Consider the following 17,420-nt stretch of genomic DNA (forward strand, 5'->3'; position numbering starts at 1 on the left):
GCATTCCAAGACATATGATGCCTTCGTAGAACATTTGTTAGTAAAATACCGGCGGGCAAGACCGCGCACTAACTTACTGAAGTAACATCACGCAGACCGCGCGTATCTCATATCTTGCGCAATGAAGCCCGCGAATGTCCTTGTAATTCGCTTAAACTTTTCCGAACTTTATTAAAGATTATTTCTCGTAAGGTTCGAGTGGTGTCGTGTGTGTGTGAGAGAGACAGAGGAATTAGAAGCAAGCAGAATACGGTTGTTTATAAAGCACGCGCGTCGTACACGTCTGTGTTTAAAACTAAGCTCAGACATAGGCTATACAATACAGAATCGTTGGAGAGAATCTATAACACAATATAACATAAATTAAACATAAACTGTTATTTCCTGTAGCCAGGTCTATATGTGTCGCGTGCCAAGTTGATGCTTCATCTGTAAATCAGACTGGTTTACTCTCGCGTGTCACGTGACCAGACTATAATCGCAGCTTTGCGGTTTAAAAAATCGCATTTCATCATATTGCGATATTATCGCAAATGCAATTAATCGTTCAGCCCTAGTCAATAGTAAAATCTGTGGCGTTCAGCGTGGTGTTGTGCCAAACACATTTTTACGCATGTGAAGGATAAGTGATTTCATCTCCCACATTATTGTGATGTCTTTTAACTTAACTTATTTTCATATACATTTTTCTCAGCCAATATTGACATGCTTTATTGCACTGAATTAATCGGCTTAACATGTAATTCAATTACATTTGTAATAGAAATTTGACTGACAGTAGTAGTAAAAACATCTTTAAAGGCCCATTCACAATTAACGATAAGTACATTAGCATCCACATCAACGCACAATATCATTATGTTTAATATAAGTGTGGTCTGCAGTTTTGTCGTCTGCTGCGTTAAATGCTTGAACTCTATCAGCAGGATTGATTCTGATTGGCTTTTGGTTTTATCGTTCATCAACAGGAAATAATCATTTTGAAATTGATTCCAATATTGTTCACTGTCATTATCGTTATAGTTATGATGTGTGGACTTTGCTATTCTTCTGAATTTAGAATTTTTTTTTTTTTAACTATTTCTTTATCATTATCATAGTAATCGCCCTTAGTTACATTAAATAAGACTGATATACCTTCCAGTACATTTGTGATGCTGCACACATGTTAATTTGAGAGTAATGTATTGTGACCGTATTCATGTTACCCTGGTTTTATTTTTGTCCTTGATTCTGTTTTTTTGAAAACGGTTAATCTTCTGTCCACAATTATTTGAGTCGTATCTGTTTATTTGAGTGAAATCCACTTGTGTCTTTAAAGTGTGTTGATATTAGCACTGGCCAGGTGGTATAGTTTGACACAGTGTTGTTATAGTGCCTATCTCTCTTCTGTAGATTTCCAGGCAGAAACCCTCCATAACTTTCAGACATAGACTAGGTCCATTTATGATATTGTGCCTAAAGCCCAAAGTACACCTTACTTTTTAGTAGGGCTGAACGATTAATCGCAATTTACATGTAATCGCACTTAAATCAAGATGGCTTATCGCGATTTTAAAATCACAAAGGCTGCGATTATGTTTTATGCGGAGCTTGTCATTGATGATCGGCTCTGTAAACGCTGCTCCATCTGAAAGCACTGTGAGTTTGAGTCACTTTCGTGCATTTGAAAAAACAACACGCATCAAACATCTTTCCAAAACATGAGAAGCATTTATGAACCTCTTGTCCAACAACAGACAACATTTAATAACATGCATTTACTCCAAACTCACTTCATAACAACAGTTGAGCATCCTTCTGTGAGATGATGTGCCTTCTTACACAGAATAAGGCAGTCGTGTATTTGTAAGTCATGTTTAATCAAAGCGTTTCAATCTTCTGTTTATTCTACAGAGATAGGGATTTCCTGGAATGATGCCCTTCTGCAGCGGGGCATACTTATCGTGTTTGCATGAGAGCGCCCTCTGGTGTTCAAATGGGGCAGTATTTACTACCAATTAACTCCACTGACAAGCTGCGCATAAAATAATCGGAGTCTTTGCCAAATCATGTGCGGTTTTATTGCGATTAATCGTGCAGCCCTACTTTTTAGTCTGTGTACAAATTTTTCATGCTGCTAAGTACACTGCAAAGTTTCTGGATTAACAACAGTATTTCAACGCACGATTGAATCTGAAACTGCAATGATTGACAGTGATAACCAATGGATGAGACAAAACATAAAACATTTTTTAGAAAACTTTATTCAACAGTTTTTGCTCTTGTACCGAAATCGGTACAGAGAACTGCAAAATATTACTGGAATTGGTACCGACTACTGAAATTTTGGTACCAACAACCCTATTTGGAACTAAACTCTGGCCCTCAAGGTCCACTTTCCTGAAGAGTTGAGAACCCCTGCTGTACATGCAGATCACACATGCACATTTCATTTTTTGTATTTTGCATTTGACGTAATGTGGCCAGTACCTCACCTACTATATATGAGTTCATCTTTTGTGCTGTTCATTAGGGTATGTGATTTAATGACGGTAAAAATAACCAGAATAATGGAAATTACATCAAACCGGAGTGAAAATGTTTACTTGTGACGTGTGAACATCTTAAAGGGTTCGTTCACCCAAAAATGAAAATTATGCCACTAATTACTCACCCTCAAGTTGTTCCAACCCAGTAAGACTAACTAACTCTTCGGAACAAAAATTAAGATATTTTTGATGAAATCTGAGAGCTGTCTCACTCCTCCATAGGCTGCTAGGCAATTTCATCTGCCGGCCCAGAAAAGTTAAAGACATTGTTAAAATAGTCCAAGTGACTACAGTGGCTCAACCTTAAGTTTATCAAGCGACGAGAATAATTTTTGCACGCAAAAAACCCCCAAAAATAACGACTTTATTCAACTATTAATTTTCTTCCGTGTGGGCCTCTGACGTGAGTTCACGAGAGCCACGACGCATGCGCCAGAACTGAGAAGATGAGTAGAGAGACCAAAAGAATATGAATCAAATTAGTTGGCTTAATTTGTTTAGCAAATATATTTCCTTCAGTTATTGTCATGCTTATTTAAGCCTGCTAAATTGTATAAGTTTCATGAGAATCATATTTTATCTTTCATTTACTAGAACACTGCATATAGAGCTGCTCCAGCAGGGTTCAGTGCTAAGGATTGTGTCAGTGGTTCAAATAGATACCAGTGAAATATCACAATTCTCTATTCCAATTTTGATACTATAAAAACTACTAGCCTAATTAATGTAAATTTAAAACATTATTAAAGACAAGTAAGCAGTCAGTAATAAAATAAAGTGTTTTGGGTTTTTTCAGGTAGGTCTAAGTTATTCAGTCAAGAGCAGTGAGTGATTTTATATGTCCTTTGTTTGATTAACATTAAAACACAGCAGCATATTTATTAGGCTGCTGGCCCTTTAAGACCAAATGCACATACATGAATATACTGTCTACGTTCACTTGAGATATAACCGACTATGTTTACTGGGAGACTCGCCAAGACGACGTTTTTACATAATTTTGTGTGAATTAGTCCGTTTAAGTGCAAGACGTGATAGAAAATGACAGACATTATCCGCTTGCTGTCTGAGACATTAGCAAACACTGAGACGCCCTTTCCGGGGCTTGCGCTTCGGATGTTTGCGTTCTTGACCTGCAAACGTCCTGTAATAATGCAGGGAACCACTCATTATATAAATCACAAAACAGTTCATGTTTTACTTGCATATACTATTTAGTTTTAATCCAGATGACACATTTGCTGAGTGAACGATCAGCAATCAAGAGCATGCAACAGAAGTGCGCTCTCTCTCTCTCTCTCTTTACCGTCAGTTAACGTTAAAGCTGCAGTCCGTAACTTTTTTGGGTTAAACATTACCCGAAATAAATTGAGCAAGTAACTTCAAAACTATCTGCTTGCCGTAGCTCGAATAATGTTTTTAATTCCAGTGGTACTGGTGGATTTCCGCGGGAAATTCAAGCATGTCTTTGCGTCATTACGTCGCATCTGTACACATAAAGATCGGCGCATCCCTATTGGAATACTTTGTGTTTAGTTGCCTGGGTTGTCGCATATCAGTTTACTGGTGTTCATTCATTCAAAATTAATCTTCCCTTCGAGTGAAGTCAAAAATGATGGCCCAGAACTATAGTGATACCACAACCAGTGAGCACAAGCTCCGCAGACAGTGAGCCTATTTTACAGAAGGACATTTTAGGAATCAGATTACACACAGCATGAGTTATAGAATAGAATGTCTTTGACTAAAGGCTTCATTAGTGTCAGATGACTTCACCCTTCACAACTAACTGTTTGTCCTTTATCATAAAGTGTAAGACTTTTCTAATGAGTGTTAGGCTCAGCTTTCCACAAATAGCATGGGCTTCTGCAGTGCCAGACTCTCAGGACAGAGCTAGAACACTGACTCTTTGTAAAGTTCAACTGCATTTTGTTTCTTCCCTTAATGGTTGATAAAAAAAAAAAAGCTACTTTGAGTATTAAGGCCCCGATATACTCGCAGCAAAGTTCTTTTTCGTTCTTCGATTGGGGGTAAAAAGAAGTTTGAACTCTAGCCAAGTCACATTGTATTTATGTATAAGAGTCAAAATCTGCTAATTAAATGTAACAAATCATGTCTTTTATTGGAAAATCAAACATTTGATCAAACTTTTCCTAATCTCTTAGTAGTGTGGGTTTTCTACTTCTCGTAAATGCTATGGTGTAATTGTGCATGTTATTTGATCTAGGCCTAATGCACAGATCCACTGTACTGATACACATTCGATTTATTTCCCTACTGTTTATATTCAGTATATCCAGTTCCTACTGGGTATTTCGACACAATAGGCGCTTTCCGACCGGAGGAACCTTTTCACAGTTCCTAGAACTATTGCGGGAAGTTCCCGGATGTCAGCGTGTTCGCACCGCAGGAACTAGGAACGATTTTAGTTCTAGGAACTCCATTTGGAGGAACTAATGTAGCTCCTACTTCAGAGTCGGGTCTAAACCAGCACTTATAGGAACTACCCGTGACGTTAGTGTACGCTGATGACCGAACGCACGCAGAACACCAGCACCCGCCATTTTTAAAACAGCTATATGTAAACACACAGATTATAGCCTATATATTTACTCCAGAAACTAGATACAAACATGGAAAACAGTGATAGATGGGTCTCTAAACCTTTATGCTGAAGAGGAAATCCAACGCAACTTTGATGGGACCAAGTCAAACATGATTATGTATTTCTGCTCAGCTAGCAACACTGGACATCAACCACATGGCATAGGCTAATAACTTTTTTTTCATATACTGTCTACTTTCTATAATAGTTCTATCTAATAACATGTTAAACAGTACTGTTAGACAGATTGCTAACTAATAAACAGAATGCGAGCATTGTTTGCTCTGCCGTTCTCAGCGCTGCCAAAATAAAGGTCCGTCGCGCCGTCAAAATAAAAGTCACCGTGCTTGCGTCACTCCCTTACCCCTCCTACCAGTTCCTATGGCCACTTGGCCAGTGCGAACGCAAACAGCAAAACCGAGTTTGGGGGAGAGTAGTTCATAGAACTGTTTAGAAGTGGACAGTTCCTAGAACTAAGTTCCTGTAACTATTTGGTCGGAAAGCGGCTAATTATGTGTATTTGACTGTTTAGGTGTGAAACCGAAGCCATAGCCACAGGTTTTGTGCCGTAATGGTCTGGCATTTGGCACTATCCATGATTACTTCTATCTTCACTACTGTCCTTTAGCCCAGACACATGAAGAATACAGGATAATTTTGTCACATGCCGCAAATAACCAGTACTTGCCAGATATTTCGGCAGCTCCTTTTGTTGCTGTAAGTCTCTTGGCATCCTCTCTGATAATTTTTTTTAAATGTTTTTTGTTACATTAATTCTTGACAGGTGCCTTGTTCTGTGTATTGTCATTGTGATGCCTCATTGTCTCGTTGTTGGCCTTCATGGTTTTACATGGCAGGTTTAGAGTTTTAGAAATACTTTTGTACCCTTCTCCTGATTAGTACCTCTTCAAAATAAGATTACATGCATCCTTAATCACATCTTATAGCTGAAGCCATGGCCAACAAAGATCTTACAAAGAACATCCTATAGAAACAGCTGACTTTTATTCAGGGTTAATCAGCATCATTTATTTTAAATGGTGACCAGAGGAATATAATTACTTTTCAGTAGGGGTTTGAATGCGATTGGATATTTCCAAACAGATTACCATGACTTGTTATAAAAGGGTGTGCACATTTATGCAACCAGGTAATTTGGGGGTTTTATTTATTTATTTTTTTAAAAGTCTGTTTGTTACATTATTTTTGTTGGTTTCAGTATACAGAATTTGCTTTATTTTTACATCTCAGAAAGTTGTAAAAGTGGTGTGTAGACATTTTATTCCCACTGTATTTATATTTTTGTTGTGAAAATTGAATTTTGTGTTGGAATCACTGCTAGTTTTCATTTTCATTAACAATTTGGGCTGCACAATATATCGTTTTAGCATTTAACAGGATGTGCGATGTCAATTATAGGGATCGTAGTTGTTCTGTGATCCGTACTGGCCAGTATTATGCCAACTATATTTAATTTATACAGTGAAGACAGTGTTATTTTACTTTTGATTATTAAATGTCTGTACCTGAATAGAGTTAAATTTACCATTTATCATAAATGTATGAGTTGTTTTCCGCAGCTTATTGCACTTAATTATTTTTGACATCAAGCAAGTCACGCGTGCCCAGTCTATTCTCTGCTATACGTGTCAACCTAAAACTTAGACTATTCAAAGCTTTTGGAAATATCACATTAAAATCATTCAGATATTGCAAGCCTTAAACAACAACATACAAAGTGTGACAATGATAATCTCAGGTACTGATTATGCAAAAAATGCTGATAATGCTAAATTAATTTAATTTGTGTTTGAATATCATGTTAAGAGTCCTGAATCATAATGAAAGCGACAATGGATTATTCACCTCAGATCTTGAAAATAAAGGAAACGAGAGCTTTCAAACTGTGAACAAACAAGTGTAGGCTATTCTATGACAGCAATTGTATCTTGTCATAGAATTGGCTGTACTTTTTGATTTATTTTTGTCACATCTCATAGTTGTTGCATCAGGTGTGGACATACAAATTGTCATTGGAATCGTATCACATTGTGTCTGGTTTGGAGGCGATGTTGGCCTAAGTAGATTGTAGATGCACTTTAGTTAAAAATGAAATGCTCAAAATTATTAAATCAAAATATTTCACCTTAGGCCCTCAGGCCATTTCCAGTGTGAATCTTTAAATCTTTTGTCAATAACTTTTAGTTTTAGTCATCGTAGAATTATTGTGTAAATTTAATAAATATATCGTGTCTGATTAATTTTGTCAATTTTTCTCTGACTTAAAATGACATCTAATTTTACTCAATGAAAATGTTTTGTTAAAGTGAAAAAAGCCACCTTTATATATTAAATGTATCATTTTAATAACGTAAAAAAGTACTTGTTAAAAATAAACTGGTCTCTTAAAATTATGACAATACCCTGTTATACGCCCAGCTAATACAGTATTGTGACATTCTGTATTCTTCAGTTATTCACTCCGTCTAGTAGTGTGTTATGGGAAGAGCATCACAACATGACTTTCTTACATTCTGACTAGCATGTAACTTAGGTCAGGTTAACGTGTAATTTTTGCGCAGATGTTATGTTTTTTTTGTGTGTGTGTATTTGTGATTAATCTCATATGTGCTTTTGGTTGAACAAAGCATGTTATTTTACTGGTTCATTCACTGCTCAGTTTCCGTTCATGTAGCTCAAGTGGTTCAGTTCTGACTAACTATTTTAGATTGACTATGATTGAAACAATCTTCAAAAAGCATTTAGTTCATTGATAATATCGTGCAGTGTTGTTTTTTTAAGCATATTTTTGTCAATTGTGGATTGTGTAACTTATCCATTTACCAAAACCCATATCTGTCTAATTTGATGGTGCATAAAATGCGAGACTACTTCAACATCGCTTGTAATCTCTAATTCTCAGCACTTGTGAAACTATGAAACTTATTGTTTAACAGTCACGAAGACTCACGATATACAACTCCATATAAAACGGATGAATTGCTAAATTGTGAATCTATTTGGATCCAGGCATACGACATAGTTAGAGTAGCAGTGTTCTTTGAGAGAGCAGCTCGGGCGCTGTGTGACACTCTGATGCATTTGTCTGATTCAGGGCAGATTCACTTCATTTTCTCTCTTTATGTTCCATATCCAGAAACAGGATAAATATGTCTGTAGAGATCCTTTTGTTGAAATTTTGGTAGCACTTTGTAAAAATAATTTTCAAACTATTAGTTTATAGTTAAGTCTCATCTGAAAATTTGGATCAAGCTGCTCAATTCATATGGATTCGTTTTACGATCTGAAGTGTTTACACTTCAGTGGCTCTTGCGTAGCTGTCAACGGAGGGACAGAAAGCTCAGATTTCATTAAAAAATATCTTTATTTTTATTTCCGAAGATAAAAGAAAATCGTACGGGTTTGGAATGTCATAAAGGTTGAGTAATTAATTAAAGAGTTTTTAATTGCAACTATCTCTTTAACAAAGCATAAAACATGATCTGACTCTTTACATATGAGCTAATTAAACAATAATAATTTTGTTAATTACAGTGACAATGAATGAAGAACTCACTATTTGTTATAGCCTATAAATATATTAACAATTTAGAGACTACAATATATAAACTATTAATTAACTAATAACTAATAATTTGCAAATGAGTATTTATAAACAGTATTTTATTACTGTATACTTATAAAGTGTTACCAAATTTTTTGTTAATTTCTTACGTATACTCCTCCTTTCTCTTTCTATTATGTTAGTGTTGCAGACTATTAACAAATCTTTTCCCCATTTTCCTTTTGTTCTTTATGCAGCGGATGCCAGTCACAGGCTAAATCTCTTCTACGTGGCTAACGATGTCATTCAGAACTGCAAAAGGAAGAACGCTATCATTTACCGAACCTCCTTCGCTGACGTGCTGCCAGACGCTGCCCTGCTGGTCAAGTTAGTAAATCGTGTGTGTGTTTGTGTGATTCGTACAGAAGCACGTTCTCTGCTGACTCTCTGTGTGCTTGTAGGGACGCTAAAGTGTGTAAGTCAGTGGACAGGATCTTCACTATTTGGCAAGAGAGGAACGTTTATCCTGAGGAGCTGATCACTGAGCTGAAAGCCAGTCTGCAGAAGAAAGAGAAAGAAAAGGAAAAGGAAAAGGAAAAAGAGAAAGAAAAGGAAAAAGAGAAAGTGAAAGAGCAACCCCCTCCTCCTGGTAAGTTTTTGAGTTGTTTGCTTCAAGTTTCATTGCTGGACTTAAGTCTAGTGCAGAGGTTTTTAAACTTATTTATGCCAGAGACACCAAATATAATGATCCTCTTGAAGGGGACCCTCTTTCTAAAAAGAATCAAGACAACTTAATTTTTGTATAAAATTAGGGTTGTCAATAGATTAAAAATTTTAATCACGATTAATCGCACACTTATTAAGGGATGCTTCAGAGTAATTTCAACCTAGGGTCCTTTGCACCATGACCTCGAGCCAAACACCCCCCCCCCCCCCAGAAGCCTTTTTTCCCTTGGTTGAACATTATTAAAGTTGGAGCTTATTTAGAGATGTCAGCCGAATGGTTTAGTGCAGGCGCTAATGGATCCAAAGTTGTATCTTGTAAATTACCCCACTAATAATGCCCAGAATGGCACCAAACTTCTACAGTAGTACACAGGTTCTGTACTCATAAAACGAGGCATTGGAAAGTTTGTAAGTACATCAGGAGTTTATTTAAATAACACTTGCCTGATGGCTAATGCTACTGCTAACCCGGACATCGAGCTCACTTCCGTGATTTGGGAAAAGCCCGTAAAAGTCCTGGCAGAAAGTGATGCATAATGATGTAGTGTATCGACGCCCAGTTCCTGGAATTCACTAATATTTTGTTGGTAGTACCAGTTTGCAACAATTATTAGTTAACACTAAGTTGTCAACACTTCGGAAAAAAATAATAAAAACTGCATCTCTTTCTGCCAGGACTTTGACGGGCTTTTCCCAAATCACGGAAGTGACCTCGACGTCCGGGTTAGCGGAAGCATATATCAAGAAGTAGCAGCAATAACAATATCAAAGTAATAAATAAAAATGTCAATAAACCATAAAAGAGGATAGCAACAAGTACAAACATGACAACTGTAAAAAGAAGAAAAAAAAAAGTTAGATTTAAAAGCAGTCAGTAATCATGAAGGATAAGCTATTCTGAATAAGTGGGTTTTGAGTTTGACTTTAAATTGAGCTAGCCAGTCTGTAATTCTCTCCCAGTTAACATCCGTAATTCAAAGGCGAGGAGAAGCACAGCTGAAAGTCCTATGGTGGTTTGGTGAGCAGAGGGTGAATGGAGGAGACCCAATGAAGAGGAATGGAGATTTTGAACAGGGGTGTAGGGCTGTAAGAGATCTGAAAGGTGGAGCGAGGTTATGAAGAGATTTTTAAGTGAGGAGGAGAATTTTGAATTCAGTGCGGAATTTGATAGAAAGCCAATGAAGCTGTTGAAGTGATGGGATAATATGTTGTATAGATGAAGTCCGGGTTATGATACAAGCTGCAGAATTCTGAAACAGCTGGAGTTTATGAAGAGATTTGTGTGGTAAACCAAATAAAAGACAATTACAGTAGTCAATGCGAGAGGTGACAAGCAAATGAGTTAGAACAGCAGAAATATGCGGGGTGAGAAATGGATGAGCAATATTACGAAGATGAAAATAACAAGACCTGGTTATGCTATTGATGTGAGCGTCAAATGAGAGAGTGCAGTCAAAAATTACTTGTGGTCGACCGACATTGTTTTTTTGATTGCCGATATCTTAGAGAGCAGGCTGGCCGATATACGTTGGTACATTCAGCCAGAAGCTTTATAGATCGAGTTGTGAAGTATCGCGAGACCTCCCTCTCATCTGGAGATACGAGGTTGCGAAATATAACCAAACCCAGGAGGACATGCATGATTTAAATTATAAAATAAAATATTTACAATTATAAAATAGGTATTTAACAGGAAATAAAAGTTAAAAACAAAGGAGAGCAGCGGCAGCCCAGGCGTGCCAGCTTTCACCCAACCGGTGTGAGGTACTACTTTTGAATTTGAACTTACTACATGACCGTTAAAAAAGTATGTTCTATATAGTATGAATAGAGTCCAGATGTACTCGTTGTCGTCCATGCGCCATGTCATTATCATGTGACCTACCAGCATCAGTTGCGTTGCTTCACCTCCATTCATAAATTCTCTCCTGTGGCCTCATGAGATAGTAAAGTGTCCATCGAATGCGCACTTCAGAATCTCGCCAGTTAGTAGGTCATCCGGGAACATTTCGCCTACTGTTTTTCGAATACTATGTATTCGGACATAGTACTCTGTTGGCGTACTGTTTTTCGCCTACTATAGAGCTGGTAAGTCCCGCCCATCCGTAAAACCCCAAGTGGACCTCTAGGTTGAAAAATAATTATTTTCTGGTCCCGTTTGAATTGTGCCATGAATGTGAACATATGTTGTCTGTGAATTTTTTTATATAATTTTTCATGTTACGAGTTTGACAGTATATTGCATGATTCTTCGGCTAGCAGTTGTGGAAAAGACATAACGAGAAAGACTACATGTCGCCTATGTGACGTCACCCCAACACATTTTCTCTCCACTTGTCAAATCACGGTGCTAATGCTGCGATAATCTCTGGAGACAGATCGAGATGCCTGTGTGTTTTGTACCCAAATGTCACCATTCAAACCAAATCGGCTGTTCTTTCTTCAGAAACGCGTCGAAAGCAGCGAAGAGTTGTAGTCCACAAAGTGCTCTCACACAAAGTCTAACCGTATCAAACTTCTACATGCTAAATTGTAGCATTCTTCACACGAAAAATTATATTAAACATTCACAGACAACATATGTTCACATTCATGGCAAAATTCAAACGGGACCAGAAAATAATTATTTTCTCATATTCACTTGCATTGACGATTTTTCAACCTAGAGGTCCAGTGGGGTTAGCGGAAGGGGCGGGACTTACCAGCTCTATACAGTAGGGAAGTGTTCCATTTTGGACGCAGCGAGTGTATAGTATATGTATATATTCTCTTTTAAGATCAGCTAACTTCTAAGATTAGCTAACTGCATTATGTTAATGATGCAATTCCACCTGCTTCAATAATTTATTAGCAGTAAATCATTTAACGCATTAAGGAATATTAATTAATCGCATGCGTTAACACTAACATTGACAGCCTTATATACTGTATAAAATGTTTTTGAAATTTGTCTTGTATTAAGTTGAAATTTCTTGTATAGTTCTGTAAATGGTATATCTTGTATTGTTTACCTTGTGTTTGCCATTTATAAAGACTTTCTGCTTGCTTGACTTTAAAGTCAATAAACAATCAAATAATAATACATTATTTATAAAATAAATAAATTTAATAATTGGTCTGTATTTGCCATTGTACTGAATCCATAAATTACTAAAATTACCTTCAGTATTTGACATGTACATTTTTTTTAAATGGAAATTAATTTAACAAATGTACTTACTGCAATATTCTCAAACACTGATTGTAATATGTTTGTGGAGAAAACTTTGTGGCTGAATATAAATGAAGAGTACATAAATTAACAAATAGCTATCCAATGATTCACAATGAAAAGTGTTAAAAATATATATGTTTTTCAAAATAACTTGACCATGTGTTTTCCCCCCCTCTCTGCAGCCCCAGTCAACCCCAAAACTGCTCTGAAATCTAAAATTGTTGCAGAGTTTGTAGTAAGTCATGATCTGTCTTTTAGGTTTAGAACTTTTTCCTGCCTCTTTATTTCTGTTTAATTATTAGAACAAATAATTAATGTTTTTTTTCTCTATGTCAGCCGCATGATTTTGTAGAGCGGTTAATGTCATACAAGCACTCTCTGGACGAGAGTGATTTGAGAGAGAAGCAGTTAACTGCTCTCAGAGTGGACGTCTGCAGCACTGAGGCCCTCAAGAGGTTAAAAGGTAATGAAATGCTTCCCAAAAACTGCACTATATAACTGGAAAAATAGGCTTTTCAAATTCTCTCTCTGCTTACATCCACAGATAAAGCAGGAGGGAATAAATTCTCAAAGGACTTTGAGGAGGGAGGTACAAAGCTGCAGGAATTTGTGACATTCTTGGAGGGCCAGATGAAGGCAGGACCCCCGCTGCTGGAGGCTCTGGGAAACGCAGACATTTTTTATGAGATGCAGTACAAAGAGGTCAAAATTGTTGCCAATGTGAGTCGACAACTCCGTACTAAATTTGTTTACATTCTTGTGAACACACTTGCTTTGGCAAACACCACTTATTACTAGGGTTGGGAATCGTAATAATTTTTCCGGTTCTGATTCCATTCAAATTATTAAACATGTATAGTAATAGTAGTAAGGGAAAAATGCACAATACTCAACCCAAACAATCCTTTTTGTATTTATTTCTTATACTTATACAAATGAGTTTAACAGACTTGTAATGTGAACAAATTCAACATATTATTCAGCAATTTTTGCAAAAATAGTAAGTTTTTCTGGAGGAAAAATCAACATTTCTGAATTCACTGGGAGAATTTGGTGAAATCTTATTGTATCTCCAGCAAAGGAGAACCCACAGAAATATTGATACTGTGTTGTTGAAAAGACTGAAAGTGAAGCTGTATCATACCTTTATATTGACAGATGCTCTCTCTGGATCAGCGACAGCGCAAACAGATTTGAATATTCTGGTGTGAAAGTTTTTGTCATTTAGGAATAAGATCACGTTGGTGTTTGAATCGAGATCGAGATTTTTTTAAAAGATTAATCGTGCAGCTCTACTGTCTTATACTCTCTCTCTGCATTGATATCTGACACAAAGCATATATGAGTAGGCCAGGGGTTTTCAGTGCATAAATCGCACCAGAACCGTTTTCGGAAACCGAAACTTTGCACGGTTCCGGTATTTCTCAAAAAACACTACCGGTTCTGGATAAGAACCAGTTCTTGGTTCCCAACCCTACTTATTACCCAAATATATTTGAGAAGAATTGAATGTGCTCTCTGAGGTTAGACTTCTGTTCATCAACCAAGGGGGCACGGTTAGTGCCTGATGCCAGAGACAAAATGCCAAATATTGGCCTATTGATGTGCCAACAATCACTTTATATCATGTATCCTCATGTTGTGCTTCTCTCAAACCCCTCACCACTTCTTATAGGCTTATAAAGCTTTTGCCAATCGCGTGTGTAGCCTGAAGCGGAAGCTGGATGCTCTGAAGGCCACACTGCCCAGTCTGGATGACTCTCCCATCCCATCCCCCTCTGAGGATGCCCCGTCCCCCACTGGCTCAGAGTCGCCTTTCCATGGCTTGAGTTCCAGGAAGAATACGGGCACTGGGGATGGAAATGGGGGGAGAGGATTGGAGCAACAGAAGGACAACAGAGATATTGAGGACATGGACATGTCTGAGGAAGAAGAAACAACAACAAATTCTGGAATCGTTGGTGAGAGAAAGCAGAGATGAGGGGAACACAGTAATGTTAGTATGCTATGTAACATCACAAATTTACTGTTTAACTGACATAGTTGTCCTTTGTCCTCTAGTTGATGAGAGGAAAGAAAAGTCAAGTCTTCCATCTGTGTCCAAGATGGCAAATGCCTCAGCAACAAAAGGCTCCCAGATCACTGCTTCTAAACCATCCCAGATATTACCAACTCCCACAAAGACAGTGTCTGGGTCATCAACCAATCAAACACCTCCTGCAAACACCTCACCCTTGACCACCACACCTGTAGCAGCCCCTATCGTTAGCCCCTCCCCCCTGCCAGTGAACTTGGCAAATGTGGATCTGGGCAAGATCAGCTCCATTCTGAGCTCTCTCTCTAATGCAATGAAAACCACTGGTGAGTTTTCCTTTTGCAGGACAGGCTCAAGAAGTAAAAATTAATAAAACTGAAAGAGTTTGAGAAGACTTTGTTCATTATATCTCATTTCATGACAGTGTTTTCTTCTTTCTCAACACCCAGGTGTCAGTCCTGTGTCCCGTCCTTCCCCTGGCACACCTACCACACCATCCAGCCACGCCTCCTCCTCCAAAGCCCCTCCTTTAACCCCTGGCAGCATTCCCTCATCCAATCCTCTGGCCAACATCCTGTCCAAAGTAGATTTCTCCCCTGAGAGCATCCTGAATGTACTCACCAAAACACAGACTCACAGCCCCAACCTGCAGGGTAGGACACATTACACCTTTGATTTCTAATCTGTTTGTCAGTGGAAGACAATTTGGGAAAGTGGAAGTGTTTGGGAAACCTGTTTGAACCAGTAACTATTTTGATATTCATTAAATCTCTATCTTGCAGGTTTGTCATCTCTCCTTTCATCAGCTCGTTCGGGCACTCTCACCACGACAGACCCTGGTCCATCTTCATCTGCCTCTACATCTTCTTCAGCTGTCACCAAAGCTGCAGCGACCTCCACCACAACCACCCCAACAACACCGAAGACCCTAAAGCCCACAGGCAACAGTTTCAAGCAAGAGTCCGAGCAAGAGAAAGGGAAAGAGTGGGAGAAGGTGAAGGAAAGGGAAAAAGAAAAAGAAAAAGAAAGGGAACGAGAAAAAAAGAAGGAGAAAGAGGCAGAAAGTGAAAGTGAGGCTGTGGCATTGCCCAGCTTGGAGTCTAAGATCAACAGTTTCCTTCAAGGGAATCCTGGTTTCAGCGCTCTCGGACTTGGCCTGGATGACGTGGGCAGCAATAGCCCTCTCCTAGTTGTTGGGGAAAACCTGGATGGCACCCCTGTCCGAGATGAAAGCGGTAGCACACCCACTCAAGACGAAATCATGGACTCACCCCATGTCCTCAATGACCCCCAGAGTGCAGGTATGTCTGGAGGGCATAACCTTTCACCTACAGCCTATCACAGTGACCCCTGGGATGCAGTGATCACTCCACGAGAGGCTCTGGGAGAAAATGAGCGGAAAGACCGGGATTACCGCACCCCACCACCCTCGAGGCTTGCTGCCTTTAGCCCAAATGCGACTAAATCGGTCAAGGCTTTGACCAAAACCAATGATGAAGAAGGGCTGAAGAGAAAAGGAGTGGGTTTGAACGTTCCATCAGCGGCCATGCTGCAGGATCAGAGAATAAAATCAAAGATGGACGGAGAGATAAAGAAAAGTGCAGCCTCTCGCAAGTCAAGTGGAGGATCTGAAGATGGGATGAAAGACAAGGAGAGGAAAGCTTCGGCCGACAATGGAGACCACTACCATCGCATTGAGACTCTTGTTTCTTCGTCCTCCAATGAGGGAGTTGCAATCGAAACCCTCGATTATGGCAACCGCATTCAGACGGTGGAAAGCATCCGCTTGGTTGGAAGAGGCCCAAGAAGGGGAAGCAATGCTAGTTCTAGAGTTGGTGGGGCCTGGTATGAAGAGGAGGAGTTTATGGAATCCCCACCCCAACATCGCCCTCGTAGTCACGGCCATGAGAATTCTGAAGAATTGGGATTGGTCCCTTCTCTTCCTCCTCCTCTCCCTGCTCATCCTCCGCCCCCTTTGCAGTACCCACCTCCACCCTACTCAAATGAGGACCATACACGGCCTTCTCTTGGCATTCCTCAGCACCATCATCCCCCTCCTTTTTTTCCCTCTTCTATTCCTCGTGTCCCACCACCACTTCCACCCATGCCTCAAACCCCACCCCCTCCTAGAGACCACCTTTCCCCAACCTCCTCTGTTATGGTTGGTGGTGTCCTTGTATCCATAGATCGAGTCCTACCCTACCCACCTGTCAATCTCCGTCCCGATGGAACGGGACTTGGAGGTAGCGGTGGTAGCGCCCCTCCAAGAGGCGGCAAACCCCAACTCCCTTCCTTGTTAGGTGAACCCCCACGGCCAGGCACTGTGAAAGAGCAGTTTGCCTTGCGCCACGCCCCACCTCTTCATCGCCCTGGCACCCCTGGAGTTCCCCCACCCCTCCTGGGCAGAATTCGAGAGGGCCCTAGTCCCACACCACCATCACCCTCTACCCCAACCACACCTCCATCCCCAGTAGGTGAACCTCGTACTCACATGTCCATCCCCAACCGCCTACCCTTCAACTCCCCAAATAAGAGACCCCGCCGCCCTTCCTCCCCTCTGTCCCTCCTCCACTTACCAAACCAGCATCATGCGCTCCGTTCTCCACAGTTTCCCAGAGGTTCCCTGCCCCCCTCCCTTAACCGTGAGCCCCTCCTGCCTGGGACAAAACGTCCCGCTGGCAGTTTCAGCAGTGGGCCTTTCAACCAACCCAAAAGACCATTCTTGCCCCCTCGATATTAGTATC

At 39.5% G+C, this 17,420-nt stretch overlaps 1 protein-coding gene across 1 annotated transcript in view; it reads left to right on the top strand.

Moving 5' to 3' along the window:
- The window catches only part of rprd2b (regulation of nuclear pre-mRNA domain containing 2b), a gene marked incomplete at its 3' end in the record, with an annotated part of 35,013 nt that extends 17,597 nt beyond the window's left edge, over nt 1–17,416 (top strand). Inside the window, exons 2-10 of the mRNA XM_079894190.1 lie at nt 8,959–9,088; nt 9,163–9,350; nt 12,824–12,876; nt 12,978–13,104; nt 13,186–13,361; nt 14,317–14,602; nt 14,703–15,002; nt 15,126–15,329; nt 15,459–17,416. Of these exons, the coding sequence (XP_079750316.1) occupies nt 8,959–9,088; nt 9,163–9,350; nt 12,824–12,876; nt 12,978–13,104; nt 13,186–13,361; nt 14,317–14,602; nt 14,703–15,002; nt 15,126–15,329; nt 15,459–17,416 (3,422 nt within the window). The remainder of the gene's footprint in view (nt 1–8,958; nt 9,089–9,162; nt 9,351–12,823; nt 12,877–12,977; nt 13,105–13,185; nt 13,362–14,316; nt 14,603–14,702; nt 15,003–15,125; nt 15,330–15,458) is intronic.
- Between the last annotated feature and the right edge of the window lie 4 nt (nt 17,417–17,420).

The sequence above is a fragment of the Squalius cephalus genome (assembly GCF_949319135.1).
Source record: "Squalius cephalus genome assembly, chromosome: 15".
Classification (NCBI taxonomy): Eukaryota; Metazoa; Chordata; class Actinopteri; order Cypriniformes; family Leuciscidae; genus Squalius; species Squalius cephalus.